This window comes from Lucilia cuprina, chromosome 4, assembly GCF_022045245.1.
Source record: "Lucilia cuprina isolate Lc7/37 chromosome 4, ASM2204524v1, whole genome shotgun sequence".
Taxonomy (NCBI): domain Eukaryota; kingdom Metazoa; phylum Arthropoda; class Insecta; order Diptera; family Calliphoridae; genus Lucilia; species Lucilia cuprina.
Window position 1 is genome coordinate 70,591,322 of NC_060952.1, and position 27,750 is coordinate 70,619,071.

Below are 27,750 nucleotides of genomic sequence, written 5' to 3' on the forward strand. Positions count from 1 at the left end.
AAATGTCCTAGTATATAATTTTCATTACTCGGTGTCAAGGTTTAAAAAAAAGGTTTTTATGTCACTTTGTTTCAATGTGATAAATTCTTTATAAAGCGTAATAACGTACTGAACACGAGGAAAATAAAAAAAATATATATTTTAAAATGGTATTCCCCTACCAGTGCACTATAGGAAATTTTACCCTTTCTTAGGCATAATTAATTACAGCCAAACGGCTGGACCGATTTAAATAATTCTTATGGATTTTAATTTTGAGAATTGATGCCAAAGTTTATCTTACACTGAAAAAATTCGTTCACATAGGTTTTTAGTCTATTTTTTCATAAGTGATTTTTTAAGTGTACACACAATCTTGAAATCAACAGTAAACTTTGTTTAGAATGAAAAATTATTATATTTAAATAAAATTTTTACAAAAACTTGATTTTCGATGTCCAAATTATACCAAAAAACATCAATTTATAGCTCTCTGGAAAAATGCGTTTTTGAAAAAGTTTTTGAAATATGAAAAATTCTGTAGGTAATTAAATGTCCTAAAGAACAGTTATATTGTTATGTGGTAAACATTTTTTGTAAGTCCAAATGAAATTCAGTTTGATAATGTTATTATTTCATCTAAAAGCCACTTTAATTTTTCGCATTTAATAGGTCTAATAGCCGAGTTCACCAAGGTTTTTCTATATTTGCAAAGTATTCTGAAATTGTTACTCATAACTTTTTATGTCGTGAACTGATTATTCAAACTGCTTAGGACAACAAAAAACATTTTCGTTGAATTTGGTTGATATCCTGTAAGTTATTTTAACATGAACGTGTTCTACACAGGCAGGCACATGTAGTTAAATCGACTCAGAATTTTACAAGAACCCAAAATATATACTATGCTGGGTCTATGAATATTAATTGGTGTTACGACAAACTTATTTTTTTTTTTGCAATTTTTGCATTGGTATAATACTAATTAATATAATTTACATAATTACCCACTTAAAATAATTTTTCACCTTTTCTTAAGGTATTTTATAATTATAAGGCACCTAAACATTTATCAAAGACTATATTTAATTTTCTTATTTGTTATCGTAATCTTTTGTCATTATGATACATATTTACTATTTTTATCAAAATTCGTTAATGAACGAATTGTTTTGACTATTTATAATCTGTATATCATTAAATAACATTTTGTCAAAATGTCTTTAAGATCTCACTTTCGTTTAGTTACAACTAAAAAATCTGAAGTAGTGAACATAAGTTACAATATGATTAATTAATCATTTTTTAGTACGACTATTTGATTTTGAACAAAACAATAGTGTTATTTTTTATAGCGAATACTTTGAAAGGAATGTAATACGTTTCTCTAAAGATACTCAGTGATGGGCACAATTAAAAAAAATTAAACTACATACGTAGAAACAAAACGAATTAAGCATCATGGTGAAGTATGTTAAAAGTTGTAAAAGTTAATACATATCGTTGAATCTGCATAAATTAATCGTGTGATATATGTATGTATTTATATATTGTATAGACATAATGTTGAACTAGGAATTTTTAATGCAAAAATTTTAAATAAACAACTATTAACATTATTAATATCTTTTTCAGTGAAAATAAGGTGTAGGTGTAGTTCTTCGGATTTGAAGCAACCATGAGTACCTATTTAACAAACTTAAGTGACTTATGAAACGCACCACTCTTGGCCTATAAACATTCAAAAGTATATGTAGAGTAAAAAAACAATTACGGCTACGCGCATGCAATTATTGGAATTCAATTAAATAATGAATCTATCTGAAATGACTAAATAAATTATTTATGCAGCTTATTATGAAAAAACACACTCAAATCGTAACACAACAACAAAAAAATCAGATATTTTCGATTACTTTATCTAAACTAAATATCGTCAACTGAAATGCAAAAAGGCGTAGCAACACCTTTGATAAAATCACAGAATGACCAAAAACTTAACTAAATGAAAACAAGTATGAATGTATGGTCGGGCGTAGCCGATCATATGATACGCTACACCAGTCAGTATGTATGTTAAAAATAGGGATTATTTAAAGAAATAAAGCATTTGGTTTGTTTTTTTAACTTCATTTCGGAATATTTTTACTTTTTTGGTAAAAAAAGAGATTTTTTCAAGAGGGCTCAAAGGGGAGTAGGGCAAAATATGGCCCTATTCTTAAAAATGTTGGTAGAGGGAGTTAAGTCTTCTTCTATGTAGAATTTAAAAGTGTTATTAGTATTTGTAAGTGAATTTTGAACTTTAAGTCATTTTCTGAAGGGAAGTTTGTATGGGGGATAGGGTCAAATGAAGCCCGATCATTATTAAAATCAGTTCTATAAAACTAAGTTTTGTCGACTTTTGTTAACAAAATAGATCATTTAAATTAATTATAAGTCAAAAGGCCCTATTTGGGGGATACGGTTGTATGGGGGCTAGTCGAAATAATGGACCGATTTTAACCATTTTCAACAGGCCAAAAGAAGCGCGTGTGCCAAATTTCATACAATTATCTTGAAAATTGCGGTCTGTACCTTGCGCACAAGGTTTACATGGACAGCCAGCCAGACGGATGGACGGACGGACCGACATAGCTTAATCGACTGAGAAAATGATTCTAAGCTGATTGGTATACTTTAAGGTGGGAATAGGACGAATATTTTTGTATGTTACAAACATCAGCACAAACCCAATATACCCTCCCCAGTAAAGTAGTGTAGGGTATAACTATTGATGCTATAAAATTGTCAGTTTTTACGATATCCATATGTATACTAGAGTGTCCCGGGGATCTGCCATTTTAAGAAGTTCATGTAGGAATACCACTCAATCGATGCTTTTTAATCTACTAAACACGAGAAAAATAAATAATATATATATTATTTTCTTTTCCAAATATAGGATGAAATTTTTAACCAAATGGATTTTTTGCTTTAGTTAGATCACTAAATTACCATAACAAAAAAATATAACTATTGTATGAAAGACATCTTTATGAGAAATATCTTGTTGTAAAAAATATATCCTATTTATTGAATATCTCGATCTTACGCCCTCTTAAATTCAACTTATTTTCTATAATAATTTCAACTTTGGGCCACAATGAAAGCAGTTATGGAAGCCTTTATGTGATTGCTATTTATCTCCAAAGTATTTTCATAGCTTAAAGTTAAATTTTCAAAAATACCATTTTTGTCAACTTCGAATGCCTATAACTCGGAAATTATGAGAGGTAAATAGCAATTACAAGCAAATCTATAAAAATCTTTAATATCGCATTGAAAAGATAAAAATGGCAGCCAATTCAACATTTTACATGTCGATGGTACCCAACTGAAATACTCCTCGGCTACGTCCTTCTAAAAATATATTCCGATCAGACTAGTCATTGAAATCTAAAATCTAAGAGTAGAAATACAAACCTGCGGATGCGGTTGCGTTTTCTGCTTCCCAGAGAAAATGTAAATTAAATGGAGTGCGGCTACGGTTGTGGATTTTGTAGCCATTTTATTGTTTTTTGTTTTTGTATTTTATAGTTTATTTATTCACCACATGGTTTTTGTTCATTAAAAGTATGAATGGCACAGCAACTCTAAATGGTGCGCATTTCTTCAACGATTTATGTTTTCAAAACTCAATATAAAAAAATATCCGTATCCGCAGCCGCAATATTGTATTTCTACCCTAATATATTTTCTTCTTCAAGATGTCATCACCTCAAGAATACATCATAATTTTTTACTAATATACACTTTAGGATTAATATAGTACAGAAAATAAAAAAAAATATATAAATTATGACTTAAATGTAAAGTTCAACGAACAATATTTGAGAATTCTCAGTGTACAATATCGAAGTATTATTTGCTCGACACCTTTTACATATTTATGCTATAATAAAGCAAAAAAATCAACATTTTTAAATATTATCTGGTGAATATTTTATGGTATATAATGAGTTATGACCAAATTGAAGTATATAAACGATATGTTACTGCACATAATCGATTACACCTGTTAACGAGTGTTAAACTTAAAAGTACACTCACTCAAATTATGCCTACCTCCTTCAATGATGTTGTTGTATTTCGCGATACAAAGTATTTAATTTATAGTTTTGTTGCATGTGTTTCTTGTTGTTGTGATTATTTGTTATACCATTAATAAACAATTGTTGTAGTTTTTGTTTCTCTATTTTGGAATTTATTGCTCGTATGATTACAAGTACAAAAAAGTAAGAATGTTATAGTCGGTCAAGCCCGACCATATAATACCCTACACCACAGTGTATTTCGCGGAATAATTAGTTTCCTTCTAAGTTTTTAATTAAATATTTTAAAAGTTAAGAAGTACTTAAGCCCTCACGCCACGCCACGGCTTATTCCAAGGGAGAGTAAATATGTTATTTCACATATTCGATGTCTGTAAAAAGAAATATATTTAAGGTTAAATATAAAATTTAAGCAATTATTAAACTTTATCATTTCTAAGTCATCAAGGCTAGTATAAAACTTGGTTTGGCAGGTTTTTGTCCAGATACGAGTGTATTAAACACAATTATGGACTTAAATGCCCTATTCGGCGGGTTCAGTTGTATGGGGGCTAGGTTAAATAATGGACCGATGTAAACCATTTGCAACAGGCTTCGTCTCTGGTACAATAGAAGATCGAGTGCCAAATTTTATTGAATTATCTTCAAAATTGCGACCTGTAGTTTGATTACAAGTTTTAAAAGCCCTATTCGAGGGGTTCAGTTGTATGGGGGCTAGGTGAAATAATGGACCGATGTTAACCATTTTCAATACCATAAAAGATCATGTGCCAAGTTTCATTGAATTATATCCAAAATTGCGATCTGTAGTTTGATTACGAAGTTTACAAGCCCTATTCGGGGGTTCAGTTGTATGGGGGCTAGGTGAAATAATAGACCGATCTTAACCATTTTCAATAGGCTTCGTCCCTGGGACAATATAAGATCATGTACCAAATTTCATTGAATTATCTTAAAAATTGCGACCTGTAGTTTGATTACAAGGTTTACATGGACGGACGGACGGACGGACATCGCTAAATCAACTCAGAAAATGATTCTAAGCCGATTGGTATACTTTAAGGTGGGTATAGGACCAATATTATTGTGCGTTATAAACATCAGCACAAACCCAATATACCCTCCCCACTAAAGTGGTGTAGGGTATAACAATTTATTTATTACTTCAAATTTTATCAAATAATTGAGTATGTGAACTCAATTACAACTCAATTACAATCAAATAACTTAAAAGCTAATTTTGAAAAACAACAAAAACAGCTGCAAATTCGCAAGAGAAAGTGTTTGTTTTTTATTGCAATTTTTTTTAGTATTTAAAAGATAATTTGAGTCTGACATTTGCAACCTTTTCTTCTATAGGGTTTTTTATCACGTCGTTTAATTTTTGTTTTTTTAGTGTTTTCTTTATTTTTTAACTGTGTTTGTTTGTATTTAATTGGAGTATTAAATGATTTGTTTATTAATGATTGCTTACTTGTTGCATCGAGTTATTTATTAAATTTTGAAAGAGTGATTCCACATAATTTTATAAATCAAATCCCAGCAGTTCGACAAAGAGTCAATGCATACGAAAAAGACAGTAATTTCCACTAATAGTTAACCACCTGTATGATCGTAATTCGTATGTTTTGGGTCATTCGTCACGAATGTACCCTTTGTAATCGAGAATGAAGACAGTCCTCACTTTAGTGCCCTCTTTGTAAGCGGGAGCGGAGACAGTCGTCTCTTTACTATCCTCAAGTAACCTAAAGATTTTTGTTGTACTTCCGAAAGTAATTATTTTACCCATCTTTTGAAGAAATGTTTATTACTTTCTACTAATATGCCACCTTCTGGTTGACTCAAATTTATATCTTTCGTGTCATTCGTCACATTATTGTCCCATAGTATTCTAGGGAGTAGACACTTGAAATTTTTAAATTTTAGTTCCATTAATATCCCAGCAGTTCGACGGGACAGTTCCGAACTGACAACTTAACCTACCACTTGTGGTGGCCCCTAGCCACCTGACTACCCAGGTGACCAACCATTTTAATATGGGCTTGTCTTACAAGGAAGCCAATCGTCACCCTACACCCTACAAAGAGATTGTAAAGAGACGATTGCCTCCGATCTTGCTTACAAAGGGGACACTAAAGTGACGACTGTCTTTATTCTCGTTTACAAAGAGTTTATTTGTGACGCAAGACCAAAATCATACGAATTGGAGTCAGCCAGGTGGTAAGATATTAATGGAACTAAAATTTAAAAATTTCAAGTGTCTACACTCTAGAATACTATGGGACAATAATGTGACGATTGACCCGAAAGATATAAATTTCAGTAAATCTGATGGTGATGGGATGGAAATACAAAAAAAAACTACTTTCAAGAGTATAATCTCTAGTTTACTTGAGGACAGTAAAGAGACGACTGTCTCCGCTCCCGCTTACAAAGAGGACACTAAAGTGACGACTGTCTTCATTCTCGATTACAAAGGGTACATTCGTGACGAATGACCCAAAACATACGAATTACGATCATCCAGGTATATAACTATTAGTGGAAATTACTGTATTTTTCATATGCATTGACACTTTGTCGAACTGCTGGGATCTTACCAACCGGCTGACTCCAATTCGTATTTTTTTGGTCTTTCGTCACAAATAAACTCTTTGTAATCGAGAATGAAGACAGTCGTCACTTTAGTGTCCCATTTGTAAGCGAGAGCGTAGGCAATCGTCTCTTTACTGTCTCTTTGTAGGGTGTAGAGTGACGATTGACTTCCTCGTAGAACAAGACCATGTTAAAATGGTCGGTCACCTGGGTAGTCAGGTGGCTAGGGGCCACCACAAGTGGTAGGTTAAGTGGTCAGTTCGGGACTGTCCCGTCGAACGGCTGGGATGCTACTTCTGAAAGCATCTGTTACACACACTATTATATATAGAAAAACATTATAGGTTTCTGTTGATGTTCGTAAAGCAGAAAAATATTAAACTGAATTATACCCCGTTCATACAATGCAATTATTCGTCATTCACGCTCTCATTTGTCATTCAACCCCCAATTATAAACTAAATTATATGATTGTCCATACAAAATTTAGCTGGTAATTCCACAAGCTGTACCTAATTCACTTTGAATTACCTATGAATTAGGAATGAATGTATGTCATCTCTATATCTATTTTTATCTGGTATTTGTCATAATCAACTGTTTCGTGTAAACGGATTAATTGGCTATTGTAATTCAAAGACTGAATTAAGAAACTAAACTTTTCGTGGAACCAAGGTATAAGGTATTTACATTTAATTAGATTTTATCTTTAAACATTGAACTAGTTCTTTTCTGAATTGGCTTAAATAAGTTAAATAAAATCATTGGGTGAATATAGTGCGTACTGGAATCTTGGTTATACATATATTCAACAATTTTGGCAATTTTAAAGAATAAAGTATTTTTAATATTTTGAACTATTAAAATACTTAACTTTTCCGGGTGTTCATTCGCATAGGAAATAAAAAAGCTGATAATTACCCTTAAGCGCTGTAAAAATTAATAATAATTGTTAATTAAAAATGTTTTGCACCAGTGCAAATAGTTAGCAAAAATATGTATGTGTAGTTACACCTTTTTTTAGTAATTAAATAACATATTTTTTTCTTTTTCGTTTAAATTATTATAAGTTTAGTAAACGTATTTAATGTACATATTTAGATTTCTAAAAGATATACATATATTTATGAATGTATGTATATGACTTGGCACGAGTTTATAATTAATGGTTTATATACACGATAAGTAAATACAATTTTTTTTTTGAATCTAACAAATACAATCTAATTATCGGTTAGACATTCATTTCTTCATTCAATTTTTTCACAATGACCTTATCTTATTAAAATTAAAAAGTTATTGTGTTTTTATATTTTAAAATTTATTATAAATTACCAATTAATTTAACAGAACTCTATAACATGGCTTGCTTCGATGCATTTTTAATGGCCCATTAACCAACATAGAAATTTTCAATAATATTCTTAATTTTTTATTGTTTTATTTACAAGACATTAAACATAGATTTGTTTAGTCAAGAGATTTTTTGAGCACGAGTACAATAATAACAATATTTGTAACAAAACAAAGATAAATAGATTTTGTATTTGCCATAAAGATTTAATTAATTATTTAAAAAAATGTTTTGTTTTTTTCTTATTTTATTTTAGAAATGAAAGCGAATTTTTTAAAATAAAATTGAGACAAAATATAAACGGCACTTGTGCAGTTAATTGGATATGATTATTCGAACTTAATGACGAAAGTCAAAGAACATTAATTTGATTGAGTATTATTTTAAAGGTTGTCGTTGTTTGTGCGTTTCAAGAAAGGCTTTCTTTCTTTCTTCTTTATTGGCTTAATTGTCACTTTTGTCGTAAATTTTTTGAATAAAGAAAATAAATATAAAACAAGTGAAGAAATTAACCAAATCATTTTGTAAAACAAGAAAGTTAGAAATTTAATCGGTTTGAAAACAGTACTTTTATTATTTGAACTAATATTAACCATAATGATTTAATGTTGATGATAGTAAACGATACAAAGATTCGTTACAATGAAATAAAATAATGTAACTTATTTTTTTGAGTACCAACTGAAAGTTGAAATATATAAATGTTGGTATTAAAATATATGTAGCTGAAAATGTGTCAAACAGATAACTGTTTGTAATTATAACAAACAAATTTATGAGGAAATTGATAGTACTTCTAAGATTTAAAATAACAAATTGTCAGCTGAATACCCAATACATATTCGTTTTGATAGATAAGTTTAAAAATATGGCGCCAAAAATTTACCGACAGAATGCTTTCACAGAGGTTAGCTCTCGGAAGTAGTCGGCAACAAAAGTAGTTAAGTTGGGAAACGCAAAATCATTCGAAAAAAAAGAGGAAAATATGGGCGAGAGAATCCCATAAGGCCTCTTGGAATAATGAAACGGTCGGTATAACCACTAATATTCTATTAGAGCAGGACGAAAAGACTCCACAAAATAAGTCTGAGGTTAGTATGATGGAAGGGTAGAAGGGGGATCATACCACTTTTTTTATTCGTGTAATTTGGCTTTAGTTTATCCGTTTCAGGATAATTTCAAAAAATTTCGAAGCAAAAAAATTGAATTTAGCTACACACACAAATTCTCCGAAATTTCTAAATTTGTTACGGTTCAGATTTTATCGATGTTCAACATTCATATTTTTTATGTTTTTTCTCAACAAGCATCGTATAATTTCTAAACTACTTATCCGATTTTAATCGTTTAAATTTTTAACCTAAGGATGATGAATCAAATAACATACTTTAGTCAGGGATATCTCAAAAAGGATACCTTCCATTTTCTTTATTCCTAAACATAAGATTGCTTAAAATAAATATATAAACAATTCAGAATGAGGGAATCTCATGTAAACCAAATTTTAGTAAAACAATCTACCAATTTTCCATACAAATTTCAAACTAGAAAACTAAAAAATATACGATTTCAAATTTAATGCTTGTTTAAAAAAATGTAAAAATCTTGAACTTTGAACCTTGCTAATATCTTAACCGTAATGAATTCGAAAATTTTGGAGAACTTCAAAATTCATATTTATACAAAAATGTTGAAATGCTCCAACTTAAAATACAATATAAAGCTTTTGAAATTGTATGACAAACTGCACTTCAAATTCGTAATAAAAAATTTTTATTTATAATATTTTCTATTTAAGATTTACACTATCTAAAGTTATACCCTGTATGGCAAAACGATATAGAGCAAAATATAAAAAGCAAAAAAGAATTTTTGAATCATCAAATTCGTTTACATTTATACATACATACATATTTACATAAAATAAATATTTACATATTTATATACACCTGTATTTGTTTGAGATACGACATGTCTGTGAGTATTTTTAAGATAATTAATTCGTTTGTTGTGTGAAATGAAAATCATATCAAAATGAAAGCATTAATTTTGAATTATAAAAACTGTGAATATATTTTATCTCCACCTATTTTTTGTTTATTTTCTGACTGTATTCAATAACAATAGATCTTCTTTGAGAGAAATATTTGTATTTACCGTTAAACCTGATAATTTGTTAAAATTCATAAAAAAAATCTTTTTTTATTTGATTTTTTTAAATTAAAAAAAAAAAACAACACTAATCATCTACTACACTAAATTATAAACAGATTCGTTCAGTGAATTTAAAGACAATACACCACAATTCAAATCAATTAATTTTGTAATTAAATCAAAAACGTTTTGAGTATTTATATGTATTTTAAAAACCGTTTTAAGGTTTTAATGACTTTAATTTCTAATCAAAAAAATGAAAGTTTTTCACATAAAAACTACTATTCGATTCAAGTATTTTAAAGATTCTTTTTAGTTATTTTTTTACTGTTTTCATTCATCAGGCCATTATCTAATTTTTGTAGCAAAAAATATTTTTTTAATTAAAAAATGTTCTCTTAAAATAATAGTACAAGAGAAAATGGAAAAAGTTTAAAAGAAAATTGTTATAAAAAAATTAAACAGCCAAATGTAGCCATAAAAGAGTTTTAGATACCTCAAGAAATATACACAGACAAACATTTCTATGAGTCCATAAACATATGTTATTCATACGTACTGCATAGATACATACGTACATACATGTGTATGTACATCTGTTACCTGTGTCTATTATAACAATCTCCCATCTTCAATCTTGACCATGTATCATGGTCTTTGGTTTAGAAAACACATACTACACTGTAATTCATTGAAGTGGTTTTAAATTGTATTGCTCTTATTAAAAAAGAAATAAATAAAATTGTATTACAAAGTGACCATATTTAGTTAATAAATTTTGAATAAAAACCTGAAGATATTTTTAACAGTTCTCGAATGTTTTGAAAACCTAGTGTGCTTTGTTAACCTAAAATCAATATAAATACAAAACCTACCCAACAGGAAAAAACATCTATAGAAGTGCGAAGAAAATAGAATTTACTCCATGGAAGTACTGAAAAAAACTGAAGATGTGATGACACAGGCTTGTCACAGAAGGTATGTTCTTTTTATTCGATTACAAATTCACTACATCTGAAGTCATCCTTAGGAAGTAATTTTTATGTTCTTTTTTTGAAGTTATTAGGAAGTGAAATTGTAGTATTATAGAATACAACCAATTTGACTTTAACAATATTAACATAAATAAATTAAATACACGCATTTATCAATCAACTCCAAAATAAAATAGATTTAATTAATAAAAATCAGTACAAAAAATATACCTTTAATTTTAACAAAATTGGATTCCCATCGCTTTTTTTGAAAGTCAATAAACATCACTTACACAGAAGGTATAAATAAATTCACTTAGTGCTACTTTTGATGTGATGATAAATGTTATTCTTTTGGAAGTACTTCGTTTTATTTTTGCTGGGCTACTTTACGATTTTGAGGATCTCAAAAACAAAATTCTCTCAGTTGTTTGTGAAAACTTTTAAGATTGTAGTTCCAATAGTTGCGCAGATATAGATTCTTAGATTTATAAGGATATTTGTAATTACTTCACATGGAAGATACCACACCCTCTAATGCGGCCTATTTTTCTAAAGGAATGTCAAAGTCGTATGGCAAACATTAAGGATTCTAGCTCTTTTTAAGGGTGTGGAAGAAGATCTTCAGGACTAAAATTTCCGAAAAATATTTTCTGATGATAAAGTTAAACGATCCAAAAAAACACACATTAATTAAATTGGTTAATTTAAAAGTATAACGTATGTACCTGTAAATTTGTATCCCCGATATAAGGTGGTCTCAGAAAATGACTGATGCTATTGGCAGTTAAAACCTATAATCTATGGTGGTATCCATAGCATCATTAGTCACTACATGTAACGTGAAAGGGTCAAATCCTAAAGGCAGGGTGTTAGTAACCAACTCGCTATAAGAATTTACTGCTGTCTCATTAAAATTTGCGAAAGTGAAAATTTAAAAAAGCTCGTATGACATCGTATCAATGGTTTCTTTAGGCTTCCCGAAGGAGTAACTGATGATCCTGCCCTAGTTTACAAACCCTTTTCGGGGGTACAGTGACTCAGAAAAGGATTCTGATCCGATTGGTATACTTTAAGGTGGGTATAGGACCAATATTGTTGTGAGTTACAAACATCCAATGTACCCTCCCCACTAAAGTGGTGTAGGGTATAAATATATTAACTGATTTATGATTCCTATATCTTTAAAAAACAAAACTAAAAAAAATCAAAATGTTTTTTTATTTTTTCCATTATCTGGTCACTCTAAATTATATAAAAATTCATAAAAAAAACATCTAAAATCCATCTACATTACTCTCCAATGGACGTTACGATTTTTGAAAACAACTTTTTAAAATATTGCCACAGCACTCTTGCTGTGATCATTCAACTAATTCAGTTAATAAACTGACGTGAATTAAACCGCTCGTACGATTTACAATAGACACATGTAGTCCAATAGCTGCAACCAGTATCTGTATCTAACTGGAAACCGAGTATGTGCCGCCGCCGAATGATGCAGGAAAACATGTGGAAAAACAAAAAGTAAAATAAAACAAACAAGAAAACAACAGAAGCAACGGTCAATTTATAAATGAAATTAGCAGTAGTTTTGCCAACATGGAAAAAGTATAAAAGGTGTCAGCTTTAAAAAGCTACTTAAATATACAAATATAGACATTCGTTCGTCGTACAAGTGCATGTTGAATAGAGTCATTGAAATAAGTACATCAAAATAAACATACATATATACATACATATTACAAAATATAAACGTGTACAGCAGTGCAATGAAATACTTAATTGAATATGACTGTCATAATGATGATAGTGATGTACTTGCAAATATTGCCAAGCGTTGACTCTACATGTGTCAGTCACTTTGGTGTGGCAAATACATAATATAGTTTAAAAAGTATTTGTTATTTTATTATGTTTTTTACACTTACTTCGATTTTGGCATTTATTATATGATTGCTAAAAGGGGGAAGTTTTGTTAACTGAATAATTTCTTATTTAATTAATTTTAAACTAAGTGTTTTGAAATAACTAACTAATAGTAAATATAGTTAGCTAGTCATCACTAATAATATGTACTCTAAACGTTATATTAGGAGTCAAAGGTTACAAACATCGATTATCTTTTGAAAAATATATATTTCGCTTATTTTGATTACTACCACTTCAAACGCTACTTCATTTCACTTTATAATCAAATTTCTTACATTTGTTGTTTTCGAGCCATGGTGCATTAAAGTATACAAATCTAAAAATAGATTGCACCGCTAACTACATTGTCACAATTTTTACATTGTTAATAAGCTGTATTGTACATTTTTAAATATTTTGTCTCAGAAACAATCACTCATGGTGCAATATCTATGCATCCATTATCTATCTATAGATAATATTATAGCATCGCAATGCGTTCGACGCATAGAAAGTGAGATATTCATAAAAAACTTATATTTTACCGCCAATACTTCGTTTAGCAAACACAATATTTATGGCGGCTTTTATTAACTTATTAATAATAGTAAGGGGAAGCTACATATGTGCCAATTTCCAATAGGTTATCTAAAATTTGACAGGCTATACATTTTTACTAAAAAATGCATACTTAACTATACCTTAATATTAGAAAATAACTTTGAAGCCGCTTAATTTTCTTGATTCACATGAGTTAAACATAAACAGCGTAGGTTTTAATGTAAGTAAAATTGTATCTTTGTTTATTAATCTTCTTTAAATTAAGAAATAAGAAGCTTTAATGAATAATCTTCTTCCCAATTAGTAGTGATTTTAGAAAAGATTCTGATGCGCATATAAATAACTAGATGTTAAAACTACTATAAATTTGTTAATAACAATTTATTCACAAAACTTACTATCTTAATCACCATGAAAACTTTTAGTAAATAGAAAATAATCCATGTTTAAGTTATACGAGTAATATGGGCTCAAAAGAGGCCTATGAGAAGGCGTCTGGTGAAAAAATGGAGCGATTTAATTAATAATTTACAATAGGCTTCGTAGTTGAGCGTGCGCACTAGGTTTACAGGCAAATACCTATAGCTTATAGTGGTACGTGTATTACTATAGGGGTGTAGGTTATAATTGACAACAATATTAGCGTAACTAAAAAATATATATTTCGTAAATATCACCATTTTTATTCTATAAAAACATTTGCTGAAGGAGTCAAAAAAAATTTGATCAATACAAATATCGATATAAATGAGTTTGCTACAATCCTTAGTGATACTACAAATTCCTTAAGTAATGCAAACTTATTGACCCTAGTTCCCATGCGAACCTCCTTCAGAAAATAACTTTAATTCCATAATTCTCTTAATTATATTAATATCACGATAATATTCAGCATAAATGACTTTTATATAAACAAAAATCCATCCATCAAATTCTAATATTTTTCCTTCTTCTACTTAAACATTACATTAAATCGATTGAGACTAACAACCGAGGTTTCTACTCGGATCCACCTTTCAGAAAAATAGAAAAATTTCCCAAGTATTTATTATTGTCGCATAGTGTGATGTGACTTCACTCTGTTTATCGTCTATAATTCGTGTATTTTAACTGAAGGTAACTTTTCACCTTTTGTTTCTAGCGAAAATTGTCCAAAGGACTTAAGATAGAAAATTATTTTCTGCATGACCAAAATATCTTTCTCTCTTAACTACAGCAGTTATTGACCAATAGAGCTAGCAATTTGTGTCTGACCTACTATACAATAGTACTAACCTTGGTGTAAATTTCATCTAAATCGATACATATGCATTTAATGTAAGTGTGAACAATCTAAGACATTTTGTTATTGTTTGCCTTGATCAGAAATATTTAGTTACAACAAAAGTTTAACTCTATTGTCATGGTTCAATGATATTTATTGTATGTACAAAATGTGATTTAATGTTTGCCTATCTTTCTGTCTGTCTGACTATCTGTTCGTGTAGTGTAAATGATTGCGACGAAGATGTTGTGATGTATGGTGATGAAAAGTTGTCTTGATTGAGAGCTGCTACTAAATTGGGGTCTGGAGTTGTATCTATGCTCTACCAGTGTTAGCGCGTTTGCTCACTCACACACTCAAACAAACGCTTAGAAATTCTTCATTTAGCAAAGTTATTAACAACTTTGTTGTGTGTTGGTTTTGTTTCATTGTTTGTTTTCATTTGATTTTCTTTGTTGTCAGTTTGATAGTCAGTGTAAACGAAGCATACAGCTAATGTTGGTCGACCAAATTTAGTCAGTTGGATTTGAATTTCAATATCTACGAATGTCGGTTTGCAAGTGTACGCTTGCTCCGGTTTGTAGTTCATTCATTCGGTTTAGTGTTCAGCAGCTCATCGACATTTGTGCGTGCGCCGTGGTTAAGAAAACAACGCATTTTTCTTCTAATCGGTTTAAATTTGTATATGCGGCTCAAAAATAAAAAAAAATTAAATGAAACTTTATTTTTTAAAAGTTCGCTAAATTTAAATTATATATTTTTAAACATAGTGTTAAATAAACAAAAATTAAACCCTAATTCAAAACTAAAATAAAACAACCTCATGAAACTGCTATCAATATGAAAATAAATAATTATGAAATATTTAACCAATTATTTTGGCCACTTTGTATAATCTGATACATGTTTGAGGTAAATAAAATAAAGTGAAGAGAAAAAATATGTGACTGGTTTTTAAACAAACAAAAAATCAAGCAATAGATACAATAATCGAAAGATAAAAACAAATAATTTTGTACAATTTGAGCCTGTTTCATTTTCATGAGTGCTGCAGTTATATACAATTTTTATATTTTACTAATTATTGCAAAAATCAATTAAATAAAATAAAAACAAAGATATTTTAGAGTGAAAGTAAATTATGAACTAAAAAAGTTTGAAGCAGTATTTAACAAATAAATAAATCAATATATTTAAACGTTTGTGAAAATGTTGGAAAAGCAAAAGCTAAAAAAGACTTAAACTAAAGCTTAAAACAATTAGTTAAAGAAAACACATAATACTCTGCTAAAAAAAAATAAAGAAAACCATAATGATTTTGTTTATTGTCTATAAACATTTTACATAAATCGAAGCATTTTGCTTTTGCCGCATAGATCGAGTACAACACATTTTGAGTTTTTTCTTTAAAAATTTAAACATACCACCACTTTCAAACAATTTATTTTTATTTTTATTGCTTTTTTGTTTTGCAGTGCCCAACAAACAAATAACAAAATTTAACAACAAATTACTTGTTGGCATGTGAAATTTAACAACTTGTAAAAATAAATCAAACAAAAAAATATTACTACCAACCGCAAAAGAATTCGCAACAAAGATTTTTTCACTTCTTCAGTAAATACAACAAAAAATATATATTTATTATTAATTAAAAAATTTAACAACAAAATGTTTATTAAAAATCTTCATGTCTTTGGCATGAATTGAATGAAATTGTTAAACGAAACACTTGCAAAAGTTACATAAATAATAAAAAGTGTATAATATATAAAAAATAAACAAAAAACGTATATATTTTTTAAGAATGGTTACATGCAAATCGGATAATCAAGTTGTTGCAATACCTAAAATGAATTCAGTTCGTACACGCAAAACTAATGGTAGTAATTCATCTGGCACCCGTCTATTGGAAAGCGATCATCAGGAGTCTTCATCTAGTGTTAGCCGAAATTCGGTCTATAAATTAAAAATCGATTTAATGTTTGATGATACCAGGTAAGTTTGTTACTATTTATTCCTTACTAAAATACGAAATAATATAATTCTTCCTGACTGTTGTTTTCGTGTTATAGTGCATTATTTTCCATTGTACTAATATTTTCCAATCTTAATATATGTAGATTATACTATTACCAAATTTTCCATGTATGCTTTATCTCAAACTCGCAATGTCAGTCTATCCGTAATATTTCATATTGTATCACAGGTCATATTTATGATCACACGAATGTCGAGAGTTTAACGTGAGCACCTGCCTTGACGGCCTTATCCCACGGTGGTCTTTTTCAACCACTGGGTAGACTTGAGAACGGTCTACCATCGCTCGTTTGTTCTTCAATGAAGAACGCTGGTACTTTGCTGGAGTACTCGAGCTATCTAATCTCTTGACCATTGGATGGCCTCTGTTGATTCGCAAAAATACCTAGAGACCTAACCGGTAGACCGAAGTACGATCATCAATAAGCCGTAGACTTGTTCTTACTCACAGGGACACACTGTGGTAATTTTGATATGAACAGAGTAAACCCTGAACATATCTGGACAAGGAAGGAAAATTCAATGGTTCCAAATATATATGATACCTTTCATCCATTCAACCCATTTTAATCATTCGACACGTTCATAAGAGAAAAACATACGACACATTCATTAGTTAGACGGGTGGGTGGAACCTCACATTCATCCCGTACCATATACAATTAATACCAACTCATTTCCAAAGCTTAGTCCCACAGTCACTCGACTGCGGGGTGTCTGTTGTTCTCAACAACAGCACCGAACTTATCCCGAAATATTGACTATTATCATGCATCAGTCTTTTAACCGCCACTTACTCTCCCCGCGAATTTGGGTTTAAACCACAGCCACTACGTGGATCCCGAAGGAACCTCAACCAACGGACCAGCCAGGACATAGTCCTGCGGGTACCTGGCCACCCATAGTACCAGATTTTTCGGTGCACTGGTCTGGCCTCTGGCAATCTATGCAAGGACTAAGCCAAGCAGTAGACTGTAACCAATTTTTCAATCCCGGTCAGATTGGAGGTATTGGCCACCTCTTTATACCCCGGGCTTGCAGTAACACCAAGGCGGAGGTCTCGCCAAGGTAACATGCCCCCGGGGGAATTATGATCACAATACATATGTATATTAAGAGTAGTATTTCCACTAAATTTTATAAAAATCAGACTTTATCTACATATATTTATTTTATAATTGGCCAGCTATGTGCCAATTTTCATTTAGCTGTCTAAAATTCTGCACCAAAACCTTTCTTTTCCTGGGCTTTATTAAAAAAAATTGTATAAAAAATTCCCTTAATAAGGATTTTTATGAATAGGGCCCTAAGAGCCCTAAAAAACTAAAGTTTAAAAGACAGTTTTTGGTGTTTTCATAGAATTTTCTTTAAAAATTTAAATATTAAGTGGTTTTTGCCGGCTATAATAATTTTTAATTGAAAACTGTTAATTCAAGCTTACGTTAAAATATAGATTAGCCCCATTACCTAAATCTCTGGATAAATTTTTAATTGTTAAAATTAAGCCTCCTAAATGAAACACCTTTTCTGGGAATTGAAATAGTAAGAGAAGTTCTAAACAAAATTGTTTTTAGATATGCAAATATGTATAAACAAATGTACTTTAAATTCCATCTACTTTTATTATTATGATTTATAGGAAACTTTAGAAATATGTTTTATTCTTACCCTCTCCGAATTACATGTATTTCTTGACCCATATAAATATGCAGTTTGTTTCGATTTTATATTGACGCTATATCCGATTTTTTTGTCGCTTACGTCTTTTTTGCCGAGACAAATTTTTGTGATATAAACAATGTTGAGGCGGTTACGTCTAAATTCTCTGTTTAAAAAAATATTTTTTTGTGTATATCTTAATATAATTTGTATAAATCTGAAATTTAATAGTGTAATAAATACTTTTTTATAAGATTTTAAGATCATCTAGCGATGTCTGTAAGTCAGTCTTTTTGTTGAAAACCGGATAGGTTCCGAACGTTATGAGCTAGAGTGATGAAATTCTCTAAAGATGCTTATTGATGACAAATATTGTTTTGTGTTATTAATGGGCAAAAACGGTTCATGATTTCACTTAGCCTCAATACAAGTACCTCCCGGGAAATAGTCAAAACATTAATAAATATGTTGTTTATGTTGCAATCGCTATACAATTTTGGAGAAGCCGGTTATATATACCTGTAAATTATGTTGGGAAGTATTATAGATATCAGGCAATATTTGACCTTAGCCTCAATATATGGAGCCTATAAGACAATGATTTTTTCCATACAGAAAATAAGTTTACAATTAATAAATCTTTCAAAAATTAAAAAGGTGTGATACAATTCTACAATAAACATTTGTTTTTAAAACTAATAACGCGTTTAAATTTAATAGACCTCGGCCCACAATTGACCAAATACCTCATTAAAGACCATTCTGAAAAACACCCTGATGTCCACATTAATACCCATACATTGTAGTACAATTCGCCTTATATCGAATAAATATGTAAATTCTGGGACAATTGATTCATTAAGAGTCCATATACAGTTCCGCCTTCCGAACTCCACAAATTTACAACCAAATATAAGAGTTGGTTAAATGGAAATAACATAAATGTAATGTGTTAAATGAATTAAATTCATAAAAAGTTATAGAAAATTATACATTTTAGCACACAAATTGTAATGGCATAGTGATAATTACATGAATTTATTACAATTATACTCAGATATGTGGCATTTCATTCACAAACAAATTTAATACGTTAATTTGTTCGAATTTTTCTATCAATTTAATATATTTTAAAAGAAAATTTTAGACGCAACCGACACCTTGCTGTTACAAAATTCATAAACAAAAAATAAATGTGTACTTACGTCTTTTTTCTTTTTCTTGTAAAGTTGAAACCATTGGATCTATTAGATAATGCTAATAGACCTAAATTATCGATTTCTATAAAAAACGAAAATCAAGTCGCTTACGTCCATTTTGCAAAAAGGGCTCGATATAGAAACCCGGCCGCCGAATTTAACATGACAGAAACACCACCAAAAGCCACATAATCATAGGTAGCGTCAGTTAAATTAGGTAAAATAGTTCTTAAAAGTTAAACGTTTTCATTTTGATCATCAACTTATTTATGTATGTGTTAATAAATCGGTATTACATAATGTAAATATATACCTTTAAATAAATAAAGAAAAAAATATTTTAATGCATTTTAAATGCAATTTAAAGTGTAAATTTACTTTTTTCAGAAATTTTTAGACACAAAAATGTAAATTTCAACAAATATAAAATGTTGCTAAACTTTTTAGCACAAAAATGTGGAATTTTAAACATTTTGTGTCTAGAAATTTTACACACAATTTGTTTAAAAATTTTCAGTATGTATTTTTACCCTAATTATACAAGAATCTGGTTACCTACAATAAATAGAGTAAATTTACATGAAATTTTATAAGAGTGCGTTACTTAAATTTCCTCACACTGATTCTACACTTCTCCCAAACCCCTACATTTAATTTACCTCTGATTTACATTATTATCAGTTATTATTTGTAAAGAAAGTAATTCTGAATAAACGAGTTCTTTTGTATTCAGGAAAGAGATCATGAATATCACTTTCATTTCCCATTATTTTAATAATTATGTATAATATTATTTTGTTTATTTTCAAGTTTTGTTTTTTACACGAAAAAATACACAAACGCAAAGTTTTTTTTTATTATTTTTGACAATTAAACTACAAAAGCTGTTAGTTTTTTTAATTTTAAACAATGGACCGATCGTCCATATGTTTGTCCACATCAAATTTTATGGGTTTTTTATAACATATACTTTGAAGAAATTGTAAATCGCCAATAAAATATTCATAAATTCTTAGCGACCTTAATACTTTTATACAAGTGTGAGGGAGCGAGATTTATAAAAAAGAATTCACAAGAAAACGCACCAAAGGTGATAAATGTTGGAAAAGTAACACGCGTCTTTAGCGGCGCAAAGTGAATGCTGTTCATTCACTTTTGTAGTTGCTTGACGTTCGACTTTATGTTGGCATTTGAAATGGTTTAGATTTTGAATTTATTTATTTACTTTTCTTAAAACAAGTATTTATCTTGTGAGGAGGATTTGGTGTCACATAGCGGTATTCGATAAATAAATTTACAATACAATAGATGAGTGTCAGTCATTGTTGGTACATATGTAGATATGTATGTATGTTTGTTATTACACTCTAAAGAGTATTAAACAGATAGTGAGTGATTCTGCAGCTTTTTTATTGTATCGAAATGCCACCAAAAGTGTTTTCAACAGGTAATCATCCATAGATTCCGGTTTATTTATTATATCTTTAAATTTTCGACTTTTGATTTGTATTTAAATACATTTTTTTTTGTTAACACTATTACTATCTATTGGTACTGTCTCTTATTTTATTTTGTAAATTCTTTTACAATATGTACTCGTTTGTATGAGGATTTACATATTTTATATTTTAAAAATGGAATTTTAGATTGTTGGTGTGCAACCATTTGGGGGTGTCATAACAGTTAACATATATCATAAACTCAATGTTACATTTATTTGACCTATGTAAAATGATATGTTTATGTATTTATACCCTACACCACTATAGTGGGGGGTACTATGCGTTTGTGCTGATGTTTGTAACACCTAGAAATATTAGTTCCACCTTAAATACCAATTGGCTCAGAAATACTTTTTAAGTCAATTTAGCTATGTCCGTCTGTATTTTTTTAGTTTAAGGACAAACACTATTGAAATGATTGAAATCGGTCCATTATTTCGCCTACAACCGTCCTCCCAAATCTGGCCTTTAGGCTCATAATTACGTTAAATGTTCCATTATGCCAATAAAAATCAGCAAAACTTAGTTTTATAGAACTATATAATGACACTGCTGATTTTTATAGTAATCGGGCCTTATTTGACACTAGCCCCCATACAAACTACCCTTCAGAAAATGTCTTGAAGGTCAAAAATGATTTCTAATAAAACTATTTTTAAATAGCATTGATAAATAAATAGCTTACTGCCCTATGAGCCTTCTTGTAAAATATCTCATATAGTCGGCAATGTCCGACTATATATTCATACTTGTTTTGTTTGTATGTTTACCCTACACCACTTTAAATGGTAGGGTTTACTGAATGGCACATAAATTAATAATACCAATCAGCTAAGGATCAAGTTCTGAGTCAATTAAGCCATGTACATTTGTCAGTTTTGAAAATAATCGGATGAATTTTGGTGCATGTATTACTTTTGACGCAATGACCCTATTGATTTCCCTTATTTCACACAGATTCTATACAACCGGACCCAAATATACTAATATTGGTGTCATCACGCTGTTACAACGTTTCGCACACAACAAAATGGAGATTTTTTACAGTTTTGCACATGTTATCGTGAAAATTTGGTTTTTGTCTTTTTTAATTTTTTGGCGTGATTAATGATCATATAATGAAAAAGTAATTTTCAATATGGTACCTTTGCTAACCCCTTTGAATACTCAACTAATCACATATCACAAATCACATATTCAATTATTAAAAAATGTTTTTTCTATTATTTTTGCAGTCGTTCCACCCGAAACAATCGTCTCGATGATCCTCATGGCTCTCATCGTACCCGTTCAATTATTATGTACGGACGCAGTGAATTGGCCAGTACAGCAGGAGAGAGTTCGCGTTCAATTACTAGTTACCTCCACGAAACGAATGAGACAGCGAAAATACTAGCCGATAATACGAAGAAAGATGTTCAACGTATTAGCAATAGTGTACAGGCCCAAATTGAACAATTATTTACAGATGTGGCAAAAGATGCAACAAGTAGTTTTCCCGTCACTTGTTTGGGTTCGTTGCCACTCAAAGATAAAGTAACCAGCTTGCAAGGTCTACAGGAACCATTAAGGGAACTTTATTTAAGGGAAATTAATGATGAAGTATGTTTTATACTTTACTCTAACTAAATCATCATATTAAGAACTCTTATTGATTTTTCATCATTTTAGAAACAAAATGCTGGTACTTTGGATATTTGTGCAACAGGCCTGAGAGTGAAGACAAATAGTTCACATAATAATTTTAATAATGACAGCAGTATAACTCCATTTCATAATATTGCAGTTTGGTCCGCAGTTAAATTCACAGTGTCACATGAAGATGGAGGTGCCGCATTTTTACCGCTAATTACATCACCCGAAAATATTGACAAGTCTACATTATTTCAACCTTTAAGGTAAATCCCTTTTTTAAATGTTGTGAAATGTGAAACTTGTATTAACCCATAATTACTTTCACAAAATTTCAGTCCCTTGGAGCAGAAAAGATTGGCCAACAACCAACATGCACCCATTTTTGCTGTCGTTATGCGCTCAGCTGGTATGCCCAAAGTTTTGGAATGCCACGGTTTCATTTGTAAGAGCACTGAAGATGCCATTGTCATTGCTGCAACTCTATATCAGAGTCTAATGGCTCACGTCAGCTCAAATTCACATCGGAGTACAAAACGTCGTACGCCGCGTAATCAAAATGGTGTTAGTTGCATAAGTATTGCTAGTAGTTCGGCTGTAACCGGTTCAAATTATCACTCGCGGTCACAGTTGGTATCAGGTGGACGAAAAAGTTCATTTCGGAGTACGTCCGGTAGTACGGTTGGTGCATCCGTTGCTTCCCGATCAAGTCGGAAGAAACGCGTTTCGAACAGTTCCCTTAGTTCGAGCAGCAATGTTATCAATGAGGCTGTGGAAACTTCAACAGAAGAGAGAAAACGAAAATCGCACAAGACCAAAAGAGCTCCCCCAATACCTACCACTATACCGGGTGAGGCGTCTAGGAAATTACAGTCATCTATACGAAATAATTCAATTTCTAGAGAAAGTTGTAATTCTCCATCACTTTCGTATATAGAGAAAGCGGAGAATAATCTTAGAAGTTCACATCGTTCCCACTTGAGTCATTCGAAAAAAACTTCGGGTGATAGTGTCTACAAAGCATCGCAACTAATTGGAAATGGTATAGCTCCAGCGGTTGTGGCAGCAGCTATTGCTTCATCAAATACTGGATTACGGAGTGGTGAGAGTGGAGATATATTTACACGTGTAGCAATTCCTAGATCCGGTAGCTTCCTTAACACAGGAGGCCTTACAAGGTACAAATCCAGAGCAGCACGTCGTAATTCGGGAAAAATTGGAGGATTAAATGGCGGGGGTGGTGGGTAAGTACCAAAACTAATGATTATGAATACACGCACACACAGAAAGACCCACAATCACTCACAAACACACCTACTCAAACTTGATCCACACATAAGTACATACTCTCAGATCTGTTTGAAATTAGTTTTTCATAATTTAAAAGAAAATCTTTAATATTTCCTAAATTAAATATTTCAAAGAAGAGAAGTAACCATTTCAAATATTTGGCCTTTCAATTACATATACCTTTATTAATAGACTTATCATTAAAATACATATCTTAATAGACTTAAAATCAAATCAAACACTTCCGCAATGTACACTTTAAACCAAAGAGAAAACTACTGTACAGGTGTGGTTACGGAAAGTCAGTAAATTGTTGCTCCTTATTTCGATTTATGTTTCTAGTTCACCACTTGGTTTCAGCGAACTCTTCAATGAATTTCGTTTGCACGAGAATCTGCATTCACTGGATGATATTCTTTCTGCAATTATTGATGCGGATGGCATGTCGTTTAATGATCTAAAGCCGATCTACAAGGAATTTCTCCTTAAACTAGCAGTCACCCTAACGAAGGATGAGTTATTTCAAAGATCAAAAAACATAATGCGTCGCCAAAAGAAGAAGAAACTTAAACGTAAAATATATTCCAGTGGTTCCCAAGTAAGTGTGGAGTTATCAACAATCTTAAACAAATTTTACTTATTTTTATACTTTTCTTTAATAGAAAAAACCGAAAACCCCAATTTTTGGTACAAAAAGTTTGAAGAAGGTTTTTCAGTTAGGTCAGTTTCGCTCGTGTCGTGGAAAGCCACCAAAGCCACCCCGTAATAAAGACTTGGAAAATCATCGCAAATCCGAACCTCCGCTTATCATTGGACCACCCACAACAATATCCTCCCACCCAAATCATCGCCAGCTACACGGACATCATCATCAGCACCAACATCAACACCAGCATCACCACCAACACCAACAGCATCAACGTAATCGTGTGGCTACCAGTGGCTCAGATGTATCTGTGATACGTCATGAGAATGCATTTCAAGGACTAAATCGGAACAGTAGCAGTGGGTACGTACTGAACAGGTTCGATAGTTTTCGGAAAATCATTTACCAATGAAATTTTTTGCTTTGCTTAGTACCGCTTTTGCTTATCTAACTTAATATATCAACACATGGTTAACTTTTGCTAAATGTTTTTATTATATATTAGATATGTCTCCTGTTCGGAATGCAGTTATGATTCGGAATCATGTACTTGCACATCAGCTGATCGTTGCTATTGCAGTCTTCGAACAGATCAACTTGACAGCCATGAATTACGTCACATTAATGAACGTCGCAATCCGAAACATATTAATAGCATCAACAATATGAATCGTCATTCGTTGATCTCCTGCCAGTCGGACGACAAGTGCTACTGCTCGATGGTAGAGGAAGAAGCACACAATACAGCTGATGAAGAAACGGCCAACGCACATTCAGATACAACCTGGTGTGATACCGACAGCTGTATAAGTGCCAGTAAATGCTATTGCAAGAGAATTGAAACACGTTCCAATACCAGACATATTGATAACAACAGCAAAAATAAATCGCCAAAACGAAGATCACGCTCCATGACTCGCAAGACATCGGACAAACTAGCAGTTGACTATGAACTATTCAATATCAATGGTAACAACAAACCCATACAGCCCCACGAAGCATTGAGTGTGAAGAAAAGCGTAGAGGCAGCTGCCATTTTTGCAGATGTCAAATTGAGTCAAACGACGGATATAAAAAGTCTATGTTCTGGTGGTTCTACTAAACTTAAAAACATGGATAGTTGTCGTTCTTACTCGGTTGCTGCTCGCAAACAGACGCAGTCTTATCGTAAGCGGGAGTCATTTAGTATTGGGCGCCGGAATGAACGAAATCAATTGCCGCCGCATAATCTCTCATCCCATACTCTTTCATCGCAAAAATCCTGTAGTGCTGATGATCTTCTTAAACAATTATCATATATAGAGAAGAATATCGCCCGAGCAGCCTCCGTACACAGTGGAAAGAGTAAAACGCGCGATATTATTTTAAGAGAAAATTTTCAAAATAATTATCAATCGATGCGTGCTGTAAGTGCCTCTCTTGAGGACACTTTAGGATATTTGCCATAAACCCATAAATTCATTAATCTCTTCCCCCAAAATAATGTAAATTTTATTAGTTCAGTGTTAAAACAACAATGATATGCATTTAATTTTAAAATTTTGATTTATTTTGTTTATTTTTAGTACAATAAATTTAATTAAATAAAATAAGTATCTGCTTATGTTTCTCAAGGGAATTATTACTTTAGGGTGACATATTTAATTCCTTTGCGAAACGTAATCATAAAATCGTTTAGTTCATTAAAACTTAAATATTTTTAGAATCTTATTTTTTATTTTAAATCCAGTATTTTATTTAAATAATTATCTAGTTTCAATTTAAATAACGTGCAATATCCATACCAAGATTACATTTAACTAACACCCTTTTCAAATTCATCACTAAGAAATGTTAATGAAAATGTTTAATCAAATATTTAAGTGCAATATTTAATGCAATTTCCTTTATTTAATCTTAATTTATGGAGATTATTTTTATTTTCTAATTGGCAATTGTTTTTATTGTCTGAAATTTTATATATTAATTCATAAGAAATATTATTAACAAATAAAGACAAGACAAAATATTAAAGAAAACTCGCGCAATTAATTGAGTTTTATACTGAAAACGCGTAAGTATTAGGTCGGAAAAGGTCGAAAATAGTTAAAAATCGAAAAAAGGCGGAAAGAGTCGAAAATCGTCGACAAGTCTAAAATAGTCGAAAAATCGGCAAAAGTCAAAAATAGTCGAAAATAGTCAAAAAGTCGAAATTAGTCGAAAAAAAATCAGAAAGTCGAAAATAGTAGAAAATACTAAAAGTCGAAAAAATCAAAAAATGTCGAAAAGTCGACTTTTTCCAAAATACTAAAAGTCGACTTTAGGTTTTAACTATAGAACCCGAGTAAGTATCACTTATTTTAAATGTACAGCCGTAAAGAATTAAAATGTGTTCTTTTAAATATTATTACAAAAAAAAGTAGTTTGCTTGAAAACCTGAGAAATTAAATCCAAAAAAAAGTCCATAAATTTTTTGGAGATTTCGCAAAATTTTACAAATTAATAAAAGAAACTTTCAAAAATATTGATATTGGTTATTTTATAGAAAATGCGTATCAAATCTTTACTATCAATGCATATTTTCTACAAAATTCAATATTTTTGTAGATTTTTTTTTTATTTTTTTTAATTTAAATATTCCTTTATTATTTTCCTTTTATAAAGAACATTTGGTAATTTTTAAAATAGTACTTCATAAATATTTAATTTTTTTTTTTTCAGATTTTTCACCTCTAGACTGGGTTCATAAGGAAACATTTCTTATTCTTCAAAAGAAATTTTTCAACATTGTTGTGTTTATTTAGTACTTTAGCAGCACACAGTGGTATAGGAAAAAAAAAGAGGGAAATAATTCGGTAACTTCTAAACGGTTAATCCGATTTTAATGAAATTTGGTATGCACAAAGAGGAGGTGTTGTCG

The 27,750-nt window shown here is 30.7% G+C and overlaps 1 protein-coding gene across 6 annotated transcripts in view; it reads left to right on the plus strand.

The window, feature by feature from the left end:
- The window catches only part of LOC111682601, a 42,299-nt gene extending 15,520 nt beyond the window's left edge, over positions 1 to 26,779 (plus strand). The window contains exons 1-8 of one of the 6 annotated variants that reach the window (XM_046949337.1): positions 12,657 to 12,674; positions 16,359 to 16,881; positions 22,519 to 22,885; positions 22,955 to 23,181; positions 23,254 to 24,159; positions 24,548 to 24,803; positions 24,868 to 25,214; positions 25,357 to 26,779. In XM_046949337.1, coding sequence (XP_046805293.1) covers positions 16,691 to 16,881; positions 22,519 to 22,885; positions 22,955 to 23,181; positions 23,254 to 24,159; positions 24,548 to 24,803; positions 24,868 to 25,214; positions 25,357 to 26,299 — 3,237 coding nt within the window. In that variant the 5' untranslated portion in view covers positions 12,657 to 12,674; positions 16,359 to 16,690 and the 3' untranslated portion in view covers positions 26,300 to 26,779. Of the gene's footprint in view, positions 1 to 12,656; positions 12,675 to 12,749; positions 12,768 to 15,383; positions 15,796 to 15,871; positions 16,882 to 22,518; positions 22,886 to 22,954; positions 23,182 to 23,253; positions 24,160 to 24,547; positions 24,804 to 24,867; positions 25,215 to 25,356 lie in introns of those variants that run through there. The other 5 variants (XM_046949336.1, XM_046949335.1, XM_046949334.1 and 2 more) reach the window with 5 other exon arrangements.
- The last annotated feature ends 971 nt before the right edge of the window (positions 26,780 to 27,750 follow it).